The following is a 20033-nucleotide window of genomic DNA, read 5'->3' on the forward strand; positions in this document are numbered from 1 at the left end:
TAAAAAAAAAAACCCAAACTAGTGTAAAATTCAACATCATCTTCAGCCAGTTCTTGCACTGCCGGATATATCTAACTATAAGCTAAATCTCCCCGTCATTGAATCTAGAAACTTAATTCTTGCTACAACAATTCAGATCTCTTTACTGCATTTTCTATAGTTCCTCAATATCGTTCTGACTCCAGCGTTTTCAGCGTTCAAGTGTTTTTGTTGATACACAGGCAGCAAGGTATCATTCAAAACAAGATCACAGTACAGATGAGCATGATTGTAATGAAGCAAAATAAATATTAATAGTTATTTAGATTTAGATTTGATGGATGAATGGTTGTTAAAGTCAAGACGGCAATATCTGCAAAAGATATAGACTGTCATTCAAGGTAAATGATGATATATTAAGATATTTTCCACAAAGTATTACGCTTTTAATGCAGTCAAATTTATATCAAATATATTAGATAATTCTTATTTGTAAATCGTGATTTCTGGATGCAGAAAAATAAATATACAGTCTGGATAAAGGCCTTCAGGGATGCTCTTTACTGAGGCTAAGGACCAATCAGCTGGCTTCAGGAGTTTGTTTTGGCGGCACATTGTCCGGCCCATAGTTTGCTTTAGATGTGGTTGGAACATTAATATTTGGGTCTCCATTGTTGCCCGTGTCTATTTGGTTGCTCTTGCCGAGGCTCTTGATGATGTTCAGGTTGGTGCGAGCCGTTTCCATAAAGCTGTTTTCCAGCAGCCAGCCATCAGATTCAGAGTCAGGATCACCTTGTTTCAACACATTTTCCAGGGAGGTCTGGAGGAAACGAACCCCCGTCAACACTGAAAGCTGAAACCAGACACATAGAAGCACAAAATTTAAACACTCTGTCAAAAAAAGAGGTCAAATAAGATGAATTTGGTTATTTTCCTTAATATAGTGTACTCTAGTTTAGTATTCAAATGGAAGAGGTAAAGACAACAGGTGAGTCTTCTTCAGCAGCATACCTGAGTGCTAATATGACAGTAGAGATTTTTTAATGTTAATTTACTGTTAATTAGTGAGGTGAAAAGACATTCAAAGTGTTAAAACAAATGCTAAAATGCCAGCAGGCATGTCTGATTACTGTCTATTTGACTTTATACATTTCAATTATTTCAAAATAAAGACATCTTGAAATTTAAATTGTTAGGCACACTAAAAAAGGCAAAAAAGTATCCAAAATCAATGTAATGAAGCAATACATGAAGCCATTGGCAATTTCTGTTACTCTTTTCTTATTCCAAGCTAGGTGCCTACATTACCCATGGTGCAATTCGACCATGCGCTTAATTGGAAGCTGACTAATTAATAGCCCATGGGAGAAGTACTTGAAGAGTAAGATTCCTTGTGTTTGTAAAAACCCTCAATGCCTTGCTGACCTCAAACTTAAAAAAAGCGTGCATGTAAGTATGGACAACTCACTTCTTCCCTTTTTTTTTTTTCAAGTTTAAGACTTTAATAACATTTGCGTCATTACGTCACTACGTCAGGTGAGACACTTCATCAAACTCTACTAGAAATGCTGTTGTTGACTGGTCCATCTCACCTCGAACAGCCAGATGATGAGCACGGTGAGCCCGATGGACTGCATGATGTAGGTGTAGTACTCCAGCAGCGCCTGGCGGCAGCCTTTCCTCCACAGGTTCAGCTCCTCCGTCTGGTGCTCGTAGTTAAAGTGAGCAGAGTTGTTGGTGAGCTGCTGCTGGATGCAGGGCCGGGGGGAGTTGATGTTACAGCAGCTGAAGGGGACTCCATCCATCAGGTATTTTCCCTCCACGTTACTTCTTAACCGGCTTGAAAGCACAGAAAAGGAGAAGCTCATGTGGGTGTATTTGTGGACCACTGTATAAATATTAAACTTCATAGTGTTATTAAGTCTATCTGGGGAGTTTTTTTCCTTTTGATGAAAGAAGCTCAGTGTGTATCATACAAAAAACGTATTCCATCAGTAAAAGAAAAAGGTGATAATTTAAGTTACATTTAAAAAGTAATTATGTAGACTAAACTTGTTTAAAGTCATATTATTGAATTCAAAAGTCGAAAATATGAGATGAGATTTCAAGATCATGAGATAAAAATATAATTATGAGATAAAATAAATGAATAAAGAAAAAAAATGCACTATAGGCCTTGATAGAAAGTCAGGAATTAAGTCACAAATTAAAAGTCCTACATGACAGATGAGTCATCATAACATTAAGACAGAATGTCAGAATTGTGTGACAAAAAGTTATGAGACTTGGATAAAAAATAAAAACAATAATAAGATGAAAAGTCCTAATTATGAGAAGAAACTCAGATTTTGGAGAACAGAGTTGTATGTGGAGTGATCATTACCTTTATTTTGTTTTATTTCTTTATTTCAAATAGTCATAATAGTCTTTTTTGTAAGTCACTCAGGTCACCTCTCTTGTCTCTGAATCAGGTCTTAATTTTAACTACCTGATTGGACCAATTGTCTGTTATGAAAGTGACAGAATACATGGGGATCTTTATAGAATATAGGAGCTTTATCTACTCCATATTTTCCCTGCATCACTTAATTCTTCATCATAACAGAAAGTTTAAAAAGATACATTTGTAGTTGAACTGATCTGGGTTAAAAAAAGTTGATATATAGATATATATTTGAATAATATTTTGTGGTTTTACCTCTGCAACACCGTCTTTTTTATATAGCTTTAACATCTTGAGGTTTTCAAGGGACAATGGGGGGTTTCCTACTCATATTTCATATTATTTGCTGCATTTTTTGAAGTCAATACTTTTCAAACAGACCTTTCTGAGGGCTTCTTGAATGTACGATACTCTTTACTAAACTAGTTTGCTTATTCTGCAGTTTGCACTTACTCCATCACCTCTTTGTGGGTCATATCCAGGTATCTGTTGCTGATCCACTGGATCTGAAACCAGTCTTTATATCCATTGTTCCCACAGCACTTGAAATCTATCTGCAGAAGGTCCACAGTGCGCTTCAGGAAGCATCGTCCCGGTGTGTCTGTGTCTTTATAGAACTTCAGGGCTGCTGCCAAACCCTGGTTCAGGGACTCCTCAAGCTCTCCCCGCATGGCGTAACACATCAGAGCCCCCACCAGCACGCAGAAGGTAAAGAAGAAGGTGCAGATGATGTAGGGCAGCATGATCAGCTTCCAGCGCAGGAACTTGTTGGTGTCCACGCAGTCATAGCAGATCTTCCCACCCAGGAAGTTTATGGCACAGGCAATGAGGCCCACAGCAATCAGCATGTTGGGCACGTAATGGATATCTCTGTCAGCCATCATTTCTTCTCGCTTGTTGAGCTCCACCTTTAGAAAGAGCCCCAAGCTGAAGAGGATGGCCCCTGTCAATACTGAGAACCAGTTTAGGAGCCACAGCACCTGGGCGAGCTTGTCCCTCTTGTTCTTGGTAAATTTCACTCTCAAAACTGCCATCTTTCATATACCCCCAGCGTAAGTTTTCTTTAAATCCAGGGGGATTAAATGTGGAATACAGGTAGAGCAGGGGTGAGGAACAGGTTATCCTCCAGGGGGTGTGGGGGAACAAGAGGAGGGGGATTTGTAACACAGTTCTTGGAAGGTTCTCTCATAAGCAGCTTAGCCTTGTAGTCATGAATGATAACTTGTAGACGCTGCATTTTGGTCAAACTTCAAACAAAAACCAACAAAGAAAAAACAGAAAAGATCAGCAAGATGTTATTCACTTTCACAAACAATGCCATCCCTTTGAATTTTGTGATCCTGGCAATTATATCTAGATAAAGATTCAATGACAAGGATTTGATATCAATAATTACTACCATAATTAAACAGGAGCCAGAAAGGTCCACTGCACCTACCGTATCCTGGTCATCATGAACTCTGAAACATTATTTTCCAATTGTTTGCAGTCATCTTTGAAGCCGACATCCTCAGCTTTAGTCTCAGAAAGAGTGATCGTAGTGACACGGATACTATGAAGGCAGCCACAACAGCATCAGAGTGGGACTATCAGCCAAATCCTGACCCTCCTCCTAATCTCCTTTAATCATTAAAGAGCCCTGGGCCCTGCAGGGGATTTGGACCAACCTTCTGCTACCTACGCAAATCCAACTGTCCAAGTGCTATGAGAGTAATGGATGAGTGCCATTGTTAGAGTGTTTTGTGTCTGTTTCAGGTAGGTCAATAGCTTAAGTGTGAAAACTTGGACTGCAGACCTGCTGACACATGACTCCAGACTTGACAGTTTGAAAGAGAGACATTTTGTAGTTAAAGCTCCTATGAGGGGTATTTAGCTGGTTATGAAAGTCTAGAATTAATACTGATGCTTATATATGACCTACAAATGTCGACAAGATCATCATCAAAAAGATTGGCTATAACGTCAAGGTTATTTTTGATGCCTGAAACCACTATCACAGGGTAGTTTGCAAACAAAGTGTGTTCCAGGAACAGCTTTTTAAAATGTTTTCCATGACAGAGCTACTCAAGGAGGGATACATTTGACTGTTCAAAGAAAGCAGGGTTGCCTTGTGGCTTAAAAAAACCCACTACAGGATAAAATGATCAAAGATATGAGAGGTACTGCTTTGTCCACAGGAGGTCACCAAAATCGACACAGCTGGAAGTTCCTCACAGGAGCTTCAATCTCCAGTTAGTTCAGTTTAAGCCTTAATGTGAAGGTATGTAAAATAAGTAATATTCACACACAGATCCAAAGCTTCGACATGTGCCGCCATCTGGAAGTAACTAGGTCAAAGGTCAAAATGAAGGTGAATGCACACTGATATGACAAATATAAATATGAAACACTGAAAATAAAAGCAGATTTAGTAACTTGTGCTGTCATAGAATATGTAGGAGTAAATAGAAAAATATTTAATTTAATTTATTTGATTGATAATTTTATCTACAAAATGTAAGAAAAAATGGCAACCATTATTTCACAGCCAGTCAGAATCCCAAGTTTACTATTATACATGACAACATTTAAGAAGCAGGATCAAGCTAGTGTTTTGGTATTTTTATTTAGAAGATGTTTAAAATAATGTGTCCCAAAAAATAATGTCCAAAATAACTCAATAACAAAACATCCCATGTAAATTAAGTCATGTTTTAACTTTATTTACCACTTCTTGCATCTCTAGTATCTTGGCCTTAGACTAGTAAAGTGATGCTAGGTGTGCCTTGGTTAAAACTTGCTCTGACATCACAGTTGTGGGGGTGTGGTCAAAAGTGCCCAAGACCTGCAGGGAACTGTGTATTTTTTTATTAAGAAGTTCTTTACCTACTGCTGTTATCCTCCATCTCTGCTCACCTCTCTTGCTTTGTTTCCAATTAGGCACTTACACATTAATGTACACACTCAACCACACTGCAAATCAGCCAATGAAATGTTAACTGAGAGTGAGATTAGTGGATTAACGTGTACCAAAGTAGCTTGTGTAAGAGGAGATCGTTACTCTAACCACAGGACCAGTCAGCAAATCTTCAGGGCAGACACTGAAACACACTTCAGTAAGGGTTGCAGGGACCAGGAGTGGAGTCAGACCAAGCTGCTGGACATTAAATGTTACAAAGCAAGAGTTTGAAAGCAACAAATCTGTATGAAGGCCTCTCAAAATAATCAAATTACTGTGTTCTTGCACCGTGGTTGATCTTTTTAATAAAAGGTGTCAGAGAGGTTTCGTAAAGCTTAGATGCACAAGTTATCTGACCTTTATCCCTTTATAGCTACCTTCATTAACTTCTTTCTTTTGATAAACTAAACCATAGTCAGTGGCCAGCAACAACATCAGAGTCAGCATTAGCTGGCTGAGGAAGCTCACAGCTGATGGTAAAACCAAAGCATTTAACTGCTATAAAACTGTAGTTCAGTTTAAATGCTGATACAACATTTCAACTTATTTTTAACTGCCTTTGAATAAAAAAAGGCAGTCATAAGGTATTAAAAAGTAAAGGCTATGTAATCTCTATGTAATGGACAATAAAGAAGAGATAAACAGAGTAGATAAAGTGATGTGACATGTCTGATCTGGATTTTAAGCTCCAGTCTTCCAGTGTAAAAGACTCCATATAAAAAAGACATAAATACAGGCTCTTATCCCTTCTTCTCTTTGCCTATTGAAAGACCTGGCTTGTCTATTATAATGAAAATATCAGACATAAACCAGAAAAAAATATAAAGTCCACTATGCACACATTTCTCACATAAAAGTTAACTTTAAGAAAGATAGAGTTCATGTCACTTATTGCAAGTATTGTTTATTATGACAGAGTTTCAAAAGCAATTTTTCATCATCGGTTCTGATTGAATTTCACCTCTACAGAAACTTTCAAACCCTCCCTTTCATTAAGCCATCCCCACCACATTCGAATGTGTGCTCTGTTTTTTCTACTGCATTAAATTTGAAAGCATGTCACAACTTTAAGGCAAACAGAAGGGGTGTTTAAAGTATTTATTCTCCATCCTTCCCATGGAAAAAATAACACATTCCTTATTTGGCAATTGAGCATAACGTGTTTGAAGCTGGGTAACATAGCCAAGTAATTTCTCTCTGTTATGTCCCTCTTAATATTTCTTTGTTCTGACACTCAATGATCTTTGAAATTCTCTTTGGTTTATAACATACTTATCAAATCTCTCAGTTTCAATATGCAGGTGTGTTTTTTCTTATCTTTAATGGCCTAAGCTGAGGACTTGCCTGTTACAGTTTAATTCGTGGTAATTACCAGAAAGGCTACTTTGGCTCAAAGTAAGACATATTTGAAAAGGCTGGAACAAAAAAAAAGAAGAAATAACAGAAGTCATACATCAAATAGGAACAGAAAAGGAAAGTTCTATTAAATGGTTGGAGACTCTCTCAGGTGCAATCTCAAGCAGAAATTCCCACGTACCATGTTCAGCTTCAGAGAGCTCAAAAACAAGAATTTGGTGAGGTAGTCAGGACACTTCAAGGTTTAGGATTCACAATCGGACTGACAGCCAGGAACTTCCTTTTGACCAGTGGCACAACCACGCCATTAAGATGTGAAAGATTTGCCTGAAACGACGACCATACTCACAAAATACAGATGCTTTGAATATGTTCATAAGACTTGAGCTGTAAACTTAAAAACACTGTTGTCTAAGAATGTGCTAAGGCACCTTGAGCTTTACTGGAAACTTAAATCAAGTGTGCCATCATGGGGAATTTCATGAATGTACAGCACCAATTTTAAAATCAAGGTAATTGTGAATTTCAAAATTCAGAAAGGTTTGGTGCAAAGCAGAGAGGACAATGAGCGTAAAAGCAGCACATTCTTAAGATGAAAGGTAAGAGAGAAGCAATGGTCCAAGACATTTGGAATATATACCCTGTTGAGATATACAGTATATGTCAAACAAACATTTCTTGTATTTTGTCTTTTGACTTCAAACACTGTTGACCCGCAAACTCCAATTTACTTTTGAAATAATTAAGACTTCTTTAAGGTACATAGCACTTAATATATATTAAAGAAAAACAAGGAGATGTATGAATTTCTACCGCCCAATCCATCAGAGGTCACTGAAAAACAATCCTTATGTTGTAAAAAGACAGCTAGTTATTGGCACAGACGCTGAAGTCTGAATACTATTGGCACATGTAAAAGCCTTTGATGGTATTTATTAAAATTGGTGATTTTTAAAGTGACATAAAAAGAGATCATCTATGAAAATCTTATGCAGTTCTGTGTATTTTCCAGCATCTGTGGCTAATATTGCTTCCTGTCCTATTCAAGTAATTTTGAAAAACATTTAAAACATAATATTCAAACATAATTTTGCCAAAATTTGGAGGACTTAAAGAGAATGTTGAGACATAGAGACGGATAGCTTTCTTTTTCCTGGCAGTGTGCTTTTTGTTCATGCAGAAACTCTGAGGGTATTGCTCTCAGGCGGTCTTCTTGCAGACATGGATGAAGTAGCACGGGGCCTGGGACTGGCCAGGGGTGTAAGTTTTGAAATCCCCGTACACATTGTGCTCCAATTTGCCATGGAAAGCGTCTTTCAGCAAAGTTTTGAAGCTTTCCAGGCAATGAGGGTAATAGGAAAGACGGAATTTACTGTGGATGACAAACAAAGCATGCACACATTACAAATCCTGCAAACACTCAACAAAAGACATTTTAATGTGTCTTACATAAACTGTTTATCTTTAAAATGTTATGAAGGATGCTTGAAAAACTTTTTAACACTGTTACTTAATTATACTGATCATGCTCAACCACATATTCATAAACAGGTGTCCCTACACACCATATTCATATTTTGTACTTTTGAATTATGTTGATGTAATAACTGTATTTATATTAATTGTTAATTTTGTTTATTCGTATGTTGTTTTATTTTTAGTATCAACTAATGTCTTTATATGTGTCAATTTAGTATTTTTTAATTATTTTTTTATATTAGAACACTATTTGGACGGAGGCTTCAAATAAGCCCTCCGAGTTTTCTGCCTCTTCCTGCACAGTATATTATTTATATTTGTTCTTTTTTGTGTATTTTTTTTAAATTGTGCAAATAAATAAACATAAACATGTTCGATTAAAATTCGATATACTTCCCTACCAATATTTACCTGTAATTACACCCCCAACCACTAGAAAGGGAGGGGCGCTAATGTGCATAAAACGCTAGCTGCCAACCAACAATAAAGACACGAAGAAGAAGGCATTGAACAGCCAATCATGTCGAGGTGGGCGGGGCCTAAAGATGTTTGGCGCAGGATGTAAACACAGCTGAGACGAGTTACAGCGACACTGAAGAGAATACTAAACCTATCAGCTCAAAGCAGAGAATAAAGGCTCGACAGGACACTCAACTTCATATCTTGGATATTTACAGTCCGACGTGCAAACTGTGCCGATGACGTGCCAGCTAAAGCAGGTAACATCACAACTCTCTCACTAATTATTACACCTGTTCAAACGCACCAAAGCAAGCAAGCACGCTCCCTCTCTGGTCGTTAGTCAAACAATGCGCAAAACTATTAAACTAAACTGATACTTAATATACAATTTGATATATCTTTGTTTTAAATGTAAATCTAATCATGCAAATCATCTCAAATAGACAAAAATAAGAATTTGCAAAGTAAAACTTCACAAAAATACATCCCATTTTACACGAAAACACCTGCTCCCTGTTAGCACCATCAAAAATGAGGGATTCAAGAAGCTTGTGTGAAACTGATATGAAATTAGGAAAATGTTTTCGGTGTGTTTTCAATGATTATAAAATTGGTCAACTGTATTCCAGGTTTCCCCAGGATGTGTAGGAACCCTGTTAGTACAGCACTGTGCTTATAAATTACAGACCCCTCTTCTCCTTTTGGTTCTGGGACCAAAAAATATGTCCTGTCAAATCTGTCAAAGACCTGCTCTTCATGTTAACTATCTTGAGATAACTTTTAATATATTTTTGGGCTTTTTTCACCTTTATTTGATAGGACAGCTGAAGAGAAACAGTAAGTGAGGAGTAGAGAGTGGGGGAAGACATGCAGTAATGCGGGAGTTGAACCGGCAACCTCTGCAACAAGGACTGTAGCCTCTATATGTGGGACGCTTAGACTGCTAGGCCACCAGCGCCCCCATGAGATAACTTTTGTTGTGATTCATTGCCATATATACAAGAAATAATGATGTACCTGATGAAGACATCAAAACCTATACATTTAAATACCAAAATAGATTATTGCATGTTGTTCTTTATTTGTCATTAGAAGAGGGTGTTGTTTTGTTATCATTGATAATTACGCTTTAATGATTACTTAATTTTTTCTCTATTAAAGAGACTATAATGCTAGTTAGGGAGACCGTGACAAGTGTTATGTAATTCTAACAATGCAGACCTACCTGACTTCAGGAAGATTGTGGAGGGTTGCTTTTGGCACTTGGATGGTGTAGTCCAGAGTGATCATATGGGGCTTACTGTTGACCCACAGCACTGAGGTGGCGATGTCCTGAGTTAGATCACTCTGAAACACACACACACACATTTATTGAACCTGTTGGTGAGTGTAAAATGGACAAAAATACTTATCACAACTTTCCTCTTTTCAGGGGTACAGGCAGAGAGAGAACTGAAACTTGATGGGAAGTGAGAAGCTTTACTCAATATGTAAGTACTAGATCATTTACTTGTCTGTTTTGCACCACCTGTAACACTAACAAACAATTCCAACCCATATTGGGACACCATAGTACCTTGTAGTAGATATTTTTGCCTTGTGGTGCCTGTCCGGTCTCCAGGATGTAGTCATAGTTGCGGTGGTCAATGATGAGGATCCCACCCGGTCTGACCATACTAGCGATGTTCTGTAGAGCCAACCTTTGGTCACTCTGGTCCCCTAAGAGCAGTGCACCATAACTTACAGTACCAATCGCAAAGAAAATGGTCTTCATGCATAGTATTATATAATTTGAACAAATGAAAATAGAGAGAGCATTGAATTAAAGGTATATTTAGTATGTTTGAAATGGGCATTTAACAGCTATGATAAGTAACAGCTTTGTCCCTCAATCTCCCCGTTACCTTTAAAGTCTGGTAAATGGGCAAATGAGTTGCCAAGGCAGATGACAGCATCAAAGCCAGCCCCAGGTTTCTGAATATCTTCCGATAATGTCAACCAGTTGGCTTCTTCAATCACTATGATGAGGAAACCAAGAAGAAAAGAGTTTGAAAAATGCCTGATGAACACTACAGAATATGACTTGACATTTGGTCTGAGAATACACAATTAACATGCCAGACATAACAGTTCAATCTCATCATGAAAAATGATGCCATACCCCACTGGTCAAAAGCTGTCTCTTTTCTCCTCTCCCATCTTGACTTCAGGGCGTACTTGAGCATTTTGTCGCTGGCATCCACACTCACCATGTTAAAGCCCTCCTCCACCAACATAATGGAGTCAACTCTAGAGAAGAAAAACATTCGTAATTACATAAGTGAACTTGAAACTGCCTCAGCTGATCACAAGTAGTATTTTGTACTCCAAGAAATTGAGACACACCTTTTTAAAGAGTTATGCCATCATGATCTTATTGTTAAGCAATCATAACAAACAAAATTGTTGTTTAAAGCAATAACCTGTCCAACAAGATTGTCTGGAGGGGAAATATTCAGATAATCCCTCCAAGTTGAGCTAGTCTGAACAAGGGTGTTTACGTGAAGAACACCTGAGGTGGTTCATGTGAACTAGGGATGGGTTTTGATTTCTGAATAGTTAGTTAATCTGTGACTTTTAATGTGAATGTCATTTTTTTTTCAACTGTTATAATCGGTGCCTGGTTGTGATGCTCTACAACCGCAAGACGTTGGTGTCTAAAACTCAATCCTGCAGCCGTCAGAGTCCTGTACTTAAGTTCTTTGACAATATAAATGCGATGACAAGTGAAACACTTCAAGGAAAACTAGCATATCTAGATCATATCTTTACCTATATGTAATAAGCATTTGTACAACAACTATGCACAGTCATAAGTCTCTTTCTCCCTCCTCATATATCTGTGTGTATGCAGGGTTTGGGGTGTTTGCTTGATAATCACTGAATGATTTTAGTGACTATCAAATAGTTTTCTTGCTAATAACGGTGACCATCCCTAATTCAGACATGAACATGAGCTTCCAGGCCTGTCATATTTGCCAACTCTTTGTTATTAACTCACCTTATCTCTTTAATGATTAATGCAATAAGAAGCAAATAATTTACAGGTATAAAAAGCTGGTTGATATTTGATGGCAAGTAGCTCTCAACTCACAGATAGCCTCACTGGAGAACATTAACCCAAGCCAAAACCTGATCTGACCTTAAGCTATTGACTTGTTTTGACACTCCTTGCAATTTAGTCTGTAACGCAAATTATAAGTATTACGTCCTACTAATGCTGAAAACTTAAGAGGGAATACAGGTGGGAAATTTAGTGTGAAATGAAATAAAGCAGTTGCAAATTATCACTAGTTAAAACCTGGTTAGTTCATGATGATTCACAACAGCAAAGAGGTGCATTTATAAAATAGAAAAAGTAACAGTTTCTCTTAGAGCATCTGATCCAACTGAGAGAGGAGCTTAAATTGTGGCTTGTGCATTCAGTTCTGGGGAAGATGTGTATTACTTTTAAGTAAAAAAACATAACAAGGAAAACAAAAGGTACAAAAAAGTTATCATCCACAAGGAGTGTTTATTCTTTAATCGTTATCTCATTTGCAGCATCTTCTACTCATTGCAAACAAATCTGATGACAGAACAACTGGAAAGCTTGGAATTGCTTGCATGTCTGGACAGCCAAAAATAGTGAGGCTATTTGTAACCTCATTCAACTTTCTACTGAGACATTCAATGCAACGGGGTTAGAGTCCATAGTGAATGATCACACCCCGGAGATTTGAAGCTTTACATTTACTTGTGAAAAACAAATAATTACAGAGTTCAGCCAGTGTCCTTGCTGCTCTGCCTGCATGGAGATAAACTATCAGCAGAGGTAAACAGATTGCAGGGAACCAGTCAAACCTACCCACAGCAACCCTGAACAAGCTTCATAACAAGCCCATACCTGATAAATCCAGTCAAGATTTGACACACCTGCACATAAAATTAGGCTGCTTCCATTTGGGGCTTTTAAAAAGCAAACATAATAAGTAGCTACCTTTTTATTTCACCATGGTCTCAGCAGTAGACTGCTGCTTAGGGCTGAAGCTGGCACAGGCGGTGCAACTTTGCACTTTCATTCATTACAAGCCAGACTAATCTGGGTTTTGTTCAGATTCCTCAATGTCAGCATTTTGAAATTTCGGGTTATCCAAACTAGGACTATTTATAAAGACATTATAACTTCATGTATAATGTAACCATTGTGACTGAAAATAACAGGACAGCTCCATGATCCATGTACGATTAGATTTCTAAATAATGCATAGCTCAATCAAGGAGAAGTAGATTAAATAATGCATCTATGAATGCGTAATGGCACTCTATAAACGTGGCAAAATTGGCACATTCATAACCTCTGATATGGAGCAGCTTTATCCACATAAATGAAGCTGATTGATTGCACACAGCAAATCAAATGAACAACAAGGAGAAGACGAGTTAATGATGTGTTCACTGCCACGCCAGCCCAAACATGGAACCATTACCCTGTTCCGCAAGCCACATCCAGGATGGACCGCGCCCCCTGCTCCTTCAGCAGAGACACCACCCAGCTCTTGTATTCCTGCGTCCTGCTCTGCGTGTCCCCGATGTACAGCTCCCAGACTTTGGCTGCCTTGCCGTCGGCATATTGATCAGGCAGACCCTCGGCGGCTACACCGAGAGAGCGGGTCCTAAACACGCTGTCGACCGACATGCTGCTGCTCATTTCCGGGGGAACTCTTCCTCTTAGCTCACCAAACAAACGTGAATTGAGTGAGTTTTCTAGAGATGTATATATCGCGCAGCTTCTTCCACAGGTGTTTGTTCACATGCTTCGGTAAAGTTGGGTTATCTATATGAGCAGGGAGGGGTGGTGGTGGTGGTGGTGGTGGCAAGGGGTGGGCAAACTTGTAACCAATGTCACTTTAGGATTTACTGACGCCTTCTTTCTGATAGGACCGGATAAAGGAAGACGCCCCTGCTTCCGTGTTTACCGTCTGCAGACGTCCCTGACGCCCCAAAAAAAATGTACTTGGTGCAAACTGGAAATATGGGGCCGGGGTGAGACCACAACGTAGACAGATATTTATACATGTGAGGCTGAACTCAGGGAATAAAACATAGGATGAAATGTCCCTTCTTGTCCCTGGATGATCTCCTCCCTTAAATGTGTAATTGCTCATTTTTTTTCTCAAGTAGCAGCTTTTATTTTTTTTGGGCAGCTGGTTGTTTGTGAAATATGTATGTAAAACTTGCATCAACAAGCCTAGGCTGAAAGCGATGGGTGGGGCTATTGTAAGTGTAATGCAAAAACTTGGCATCTTCATAGCACACTCTTAATGTTCAGGCCAGTGTGATGCAATTTTACTGATTATTAACATCATGAACCAAATCAGGACAGGATGCAGAAAATGAATAGATGAATTTTACTATTTTATAACCAGAGGTTGTCAGCCACTTAAACATTGTACAAGCATCCAAACCTTCATTGTTTTATACTATAAAGGGGAACTCCTCCTGTTGTGATTGGCTGAATATTTTCACAAGGGGCTTTAACAACTACCAAATGTTAGGTTATTTCTGCCAAAACCATATATACTGTGTGTATATATAGTGGGTGGTTCTTCAGCTTAAGTACATTTTAGATGTGGAAACTTATTGAAATACAACTCATCGTTTTACGAGAACACTGACCCTAACCCAGACACAACAATGCATAACTCTAATCTTTAAATATTAAACACATTTCCATTTATTTTTGATTATTAAGAAGTGTATTCCACCAGTCGGTCTACGTTCCAACCCTCACCTATGGTCATGAGCTGTGGGTCATGACCGAAAGGATAAGATCGCGGATACAAGCGGCTGAAATGAGTTTCCTGCGAAGGGTGTCTGGGCTCGGCCTTAGAGATAGGGTCAGGAGCTCGGACATCCGGAGGGAGCTCGGAGTAGAGCCGCTGCTCCTCCGCGTCGAAAGGAGTCAGCTGAGGTGGTTCGGGCATCTGATAAGGATGCCTCCCGGACGCCTCCCTTTAGAGGTGTTCCGGGCACGTCCAACTGGGAGAAGGCCCCGGGGTAGACCCAGAACGCGGTGGAGGGATTATATCTCCCGCCTGGTCTGGGAACGCCTCGGGATTCCCCAGGAGGAGCTGGAAAGTGTCGCCGGGGAGAGGGATGTCTGGGTCAATTTACTTGGACTGCTACCCTCGTGACCCGACCCCGGATAAGCGGAAGAAAATGGATGGATGGATGGGAAGTGTATTGTTAATGTAAATAAGGTGCTCAATGTGTATAAAACAGCATCAAATATAGGTTGATTATCTGTGTTTTTATTTCTGCCACCTTTTTAAGCCCAAATTGCTTTCTTGAAGATGCATGAGATGGTCAATGGTTGGAATATGGACACTTTGATAATCTGTTGTGTGCACAACCAAAGTGCTGAGTGCAGCAGATTATTACATTTAAAATCATTTTTTAAGGTATTTCAATTTAGACACATGATACAGAGTATGAAACTAAAATCTAAGAATGGTTGGTATCTCATGCAGCATAGCTAACTTAATGAATTAAAAACTTGATGGTGAAAATTGAAAACTTTACTGACTGACCTTTTATATTAGTTTAAGAAAGTAAAAGAGAAATTCTTTATTGATAAAACTTAACACCATGGCTCTTTTCCTTTCAGGTGTCCATTAACCCCTGGAAATGCAGCAGTAACTAAGCAGTAAGTCCCTCAGCATTTTTTAAATCACATGCAGACAAAAGCCTGATTTATGTTACTGATTTGATTATTTTTTCAACCAGCAAATAGTCTGTTTGGAAATGTATTTGCAGGGAACATGCATGTATGTCGATCAATCCCTCAATGTGACGCTTTTATGTAGAAAATATCAATTTTAAAAAGATTTGTTAGGAAATCATGAAGCCATGTGGGACTGAAATGTGTTTAAATGAACACCAGGGGGCACTATAAGGATAAGAATGATGAGAACAATAAATGTTATAAAATAAACAAATTTAAGATTAAATCCCAGTTTCTTGAGTAAACACAAAATGAGACATGAAACCACTTTGAATCAAAACACATATTTAGTACACAGTTCAGTATAAAAATATATATAAAAACACCAATGTCTTTAAAGAAAAATATATAGTTTTTTTTTTAGAAGTGTTTTACATTCACTTAGGTAACAGAAAGAAGTAACATTTTATAAGTTGGCATTTTTTTCAGGATTCTCCTTTTATGTGAAATGCTCTGCTTCATTTCTACTTAATGTTCATTGAGTGCTTATTGTGTATCTGACACATTTACTCATTCATTGGTTTTCAAATGAAACATGTCAAAGAAAAACTCATACAATGAGAATATTTGTAAATATATGACTACGTATCAACTCAACAAATAAACTCTCAGTTCAACATTCAACAAAAGCAACATGAGGTACTATCATTCAAGTAATTTAGCTTGTTCCATTTAAATGGAATTTGGACTTTGTTTTAAATGATGGATTTTCCTTTATTGCTGCTTCCAATCACACAAATAAGAAACTGCTTGACCCAGTCCTTCTACTTCAGTGAAACAGCTTGCTTCTGAATTATGTTATTAATAAAAAAATAATTAGTGTTACACCCGGACTTAAAAAATCAAGGATTTGCTATCATTTTGAGAAGCTTCCCTATGTAGAGTAGCCATCCAACAAATGTAACAGAACTACACAAATATCCCAAAATGTAAAATCTCAAGCAAACATAATTGTAAACTCATTTTTAACACTCAATATTGTCCACAGGAGCAGCAGATTGTTGCATGAAGTTTTGTTCTCTGCCTTTCTGCCACTTCACCACATAAAACCTTATGACAATTATTAACACAACTACAGCCAGAGCCAGGAAAATCCATATCCAGAGAAAACCACCAGCAGTAGAAGACTCCTTGAATGTGTTATTGTTTGCAGCCGGTTGTGCAGAACCTATTACAATAGGGGTTGTGACCATATAATTTTCACTGTGCACTACTTTGATACATCTGACTTCATCTTTAAGCACAAATCCTTCTGGACAGGAGCACACAAAGCTCCCGTAAGTGTTTTTACATCCTTTAGAACACCAATCCATCGAACATTCATCAATGTCCTCACAAACTTTATCAATAGCTATATAGCCATTAGGACAGAAGCATGCACTATCAGGGTTATGCTGACAGATTGCAGGACATGTGTGTTGAGAACAGTGCATTTTGCATTTCCGGGGGTTGACAGTGTCTGGGATATATCCCTTGAAACAAGAGCATTTGTATCCTCCTTTTACATCAGTGCATAAATGTTCACAAGGGCCAAGTGAGCAGCCTTTAGAGCTCTGGAAAACAATGGGATCTGTTAGTTTCTGAGCCTGGCATGCATCTTCGTACTTCATTTTGCACAGATATCCATCAGCTCTGTCAGTGCACAACCTCTCCGTCAACTTTTGATCATTTGAAAGAGACACGCAGTGTGAGGAGCAGACTTCAGAGCCGTCGTTCCAGTTGCAGAGGGATGGAATAAAGCTGCTTTGCATACTACCAGAGGTCCACTTATAACCTCTCAGTGGTGCTGATAGGTTGCTGCACGTGCCAGAAGGTAAATAGAGTCCAATCCAGAAGTTTCCATATAGTTCTTGACTCAAAGTGTGAAGGATGGTCTCATCTATCTTGGTCTGAAAGGTCATCAGTTCTCCATTCCTACCATGGCATGCTTCTTTGGCTGTTTTAAAATCCACCCTTTCATGGTTCAAAGTAACACAGTCACTCCCAGAACAAAAAGGTCTACAAGTGCCTCCCTGCTCCTGGCCAAATCCTGTCCTAACTGACAACAAAAAAATCATCCAAATAGTCATTGTGATTACCTTCACTGGCAAAAACACTGTCAGCTGTGAGCAGTTCTGGATGTGGTGACTTATAACGTCTGCTGAAAAAACTTGTGGAGGATGTAGGGTCTGTGGTGCCCTACTCCGGAAGCAACACCCCTCTGGACAATGACAAAGAAAGGAAGGAAACGAGATAAAGCTGGACTTCTTTTTTTCCATGGTTAGAGATACAATATTCACAAGTATACCAATAAATAACAAACACCTTCTTTGGAGTAAACCATTTATTTTCTTTTTAGTGTAAGCTAATAATACAGATGCCTATTGGTTTGACACGCACAATATTTACACCAGCATGAAATATGATGAACACAAAGTAAAATGTGATTGGAGGGGTTTGTTCTCTCAAACATTTTCTTTGGAAATGCTAGAAAGAAGGCACATTTGAATATTAAACTGTTTAACCCATATCAGAACATGAAAGAAAAAATTAGCTAAATCTCATATCAGTCCCCGATATCACCAGAACAGCCTAATTCTTTTAATGGCAAGGCCCATCAAATTAACTGCTTTGCTTGTACAATTTCTAATCCGCCTCTCTCCATATATACAGTATATATACATAATATCTGCATAAGACATGGCCTAACCCAGAGAAGTTGCATAACAACATAAACAAAGTTATAACACTTTGAAAACAGTCTTTTCTTATCACTGGCATGTCATAGGTCATCAGTCAAGATAGACTCGTATAGTTTCTCCAAACGCGGATCCAAACCAGAAGACACCCAACAATATCCGTCTGTAGTGGTGTTTTTCTTGACTTCTTTTTGTGAGTCCCTGCATCGAAACAGTGCGATGGCTATAGTTACTGCGACCAAAAGCAGCAGAGGAACGAGTGAACCGAGGACACAGATGATCACCCTGGAATAACCAGTCTTGGCAAAACTTGTCACCAATGCTGTGTTGTTGCTCTGCTGATCACCATCTGTGACATTCACAAGGGTTGGAAGTGTTGTGTAAGCATGAGGGGGCTGGTGTTGGAGCTCATCTGTGTCTCTGGTTAAAAAGTCTGTGATGTTCTCTCGTGTTCCCTCTTTGACTCTGTCGTCTGATGAAGCAGCTGATGTTTCTGTCACGTCTGGAGCACATATGGATCCATTGGTGTCCATGTGGAAGCCTTGCTGGCAGGTGCAGAAGAAGCTGCCTTCAGTGTTGACACATTGTTGATGACAGACATGACTGACACATTCATTTATGTCCACACATGAATAGCCATCCTCAGATAAAGTAAAGCCTTCGTTGCACTTGCATGAAAAGGATCCGATTCTGTTCAAGCAGATGTGTTCACATATTGGCTGCACACACTCATCAATATCACTACACTTACCCATGTCCATTTTATAACCATCTTTACACACACAGCTGTAGCTGCCATGAGTATTAATGCACAAATGATGCTCACAGATCTGTGACTGGCACTCATCTATGTCAGAGCAGTTGTGCTGGTTTACATCTAGTTTAAATCCATCTGGGCATTCGCAAGAATATCCAGACTCCCTAGTGACACACTGATGCTCACAGGTGTCAACGCTACACAAATCTTTCATCCTGCAAGTGAGTCCATCCTCATCCAGGTTGTAGCCTTCTTTGCAAATACAGCGTGCCTCATCTACATCCTGAGAGCATAGATGTTCACATCCACCATTGTTAACCGTGCAATATCGCTTTGCTGCTTTGCAATATGGACCGTGGGCCGTCCAGTCATAGATGTTGTCCTTCTCCATGCACACAGAGTAGTGAAACGACTGGTCACTACATTCAATTTGAGCATACGTTCCAAGAGGAAATAATTGCATTACACTTTTTTGTGGCTTGTCAGAGAATGGTGCTGTGTAATTTATCTGTCCAGGCCCCAACAGAGCTAACGGTTTACACATTCCTCTAAAATAAAACTTACATACATAAAAAGCAGAGCTTTTACAAGATCCATCAATCCATTTCAGTTGTGTCTGACCTAATGAAGTATAATGAGCTCTTACACATCTCTCCTCTGTGCAAGTGGTGACGGGTTCTTTAATCCAGTTGGAGTAGTGGGAATCCTTCTCCCCAGATACCCACTTAAATCCCCTGAGAGTCTCATCAGCTGACGAACAGTTCCCTCTGTACAGTTTTAATCCAATCCAAAATTTAATTGACCTGTCCTGATGTTGTCTTTTGATCTGTGAAAGAAGCAGCTGCAAAACATCGTCTTCTTCTCTCTCTCTGATGGACATCAAATAACCTCCATTGTGGATACAGCTCTGGCTAGCCGTCTCAAAGTTGGCCAAGTCCATATGCAGTGTGAAGCATGCATTAGAGCTGCACAGCGTCTCATGTTCAGCTCCAGATGAACCCTCAAAGCTTGTCATTAGCTGGAGCACAAAAACCCAAAACATAATTGCCCTCAGTATCTCCAAACGGTTCCTGGGAGTTTTGGGGTAAAATGAGTCCACTATGTGGTGGTCCATTCGTTGCCAAAAACAAGTGGTG

The 20033-nt window shown here is 38.9% G+C and overlaps 4 protein-coding genes and 1 long non-coding RNA gene across 5 annotated transcripts; 1 reads left to right on the forward strand and 4 right to left on the reverse strand.

The window, feature by feature from the left end:
* Nucleotides 1-461: 461 nt before the first annotated feature.
* On the reverse strand, nucleotides 462-3511 carry prph2la (peripherin 2-like a). Its single transcript, XM_034675525.1, has 3 exons — nucleotides 2876-3511; nucleotides 1572-1818; nucleotides 462-832 (listed from the first exon to the last, which is right to left on the reverse strand). Exons 1-3 carry the CDS (start codon nucleotides 3454-3456, stop codon nucleotides 560-562), a joined length of 1101 nt encoding a protein of 366 aa, XP_034531416.1. The 5' UTR covers nucleotides 3457-3511; the 3' UTR covers nucleotides 462-559.
* Nucleotides 1528-4412, forward strand: LOC117806574. Its single transcript, XR_004629694.1, has 3 exons — nucleotides 1528-1787; nucleotides 2963-3430; nucleotides 3912-4412. It is a non-coding gene; the product is annotated as an uncharacterized LOC117806574 (long non-coding RNA).
* A 1832-nt stretch (nucleotides 4413-6244) lies between these two features.
* On the reverse strand, nucleotides 6245-13611 carry gnmt (glycine N-methyltransferase). The gene is made up of 6 exons (XM_034674749.1): nucleotides 13166-13611; nucleotides 10819-10946; nucleotides 10562-10675; nucleotides 10234-10376; nucleotides 9883-10004; nucleotides 6245-8088 (listed from the first exon to the last, which is right to left on the reverse strand). The coding sequence occupies exons 1-6, from the start codon at nucleotides 13384-13386 to the stop codon at nucleotides 7917-7919; spliced, it is 900 nt and encodes a 299-aa protein (XP_034530640.1). The 5' UTR covers nucleotides 13387-13611; the 3' UTR covers nucleotides 6245-7916.
* Nucleotides 13612-15800: 2189 nt separating this feature from the next.
* On the reverse strand, nucleotides 15801-17734 carry LOC117806078 (thrombomodulin). The gene has a single exon (XM_034674748.1). It carries the CDS (start codon nucleotides 17718-17720, stop codon nucleotides 16428-16430), a length of 1293 nt encoding a protein of 430 aa, XP_034530639.1. The 5' UTR covers nucleotides 17721-17734; the 3' UTR covers nucleotides 15801-16427.
* A 56-nt stretch (nucleotides 17735-17790) lies between these two features.
* Nucleotides 17791-20033, reverse strand: LOC117806076 (complement component C1q receptor). Its single transcript, XM_034674746.1, has one exon. The coding sequence runs from the start codon at nucleotides 20009-20011 to the stop codon at nucleotides 18224-18226; it is 1788 nt and encodes a 595-aa protein (XP_034530637.1). The 5' UTR covers nucleotides 20012-20033; the 3' UTR covers nucleotides 17791-18223.

The sequence above is a fragment of the Notolabrus celidotus genome, chromosome 22 (assembly GCF_009762535.1).
Source record: "Notolabrus celidotus isolate fNotCel1 chromosome 22, fNotCel1.pri, whole genome shotgun sequence".
Classification (NCBI taxonomy): Eukaryota; Metazoa; Chordata; class Actinopteri; order Labriformes; family Labridae; genus Notolabrus; species Notolabrus celidotus.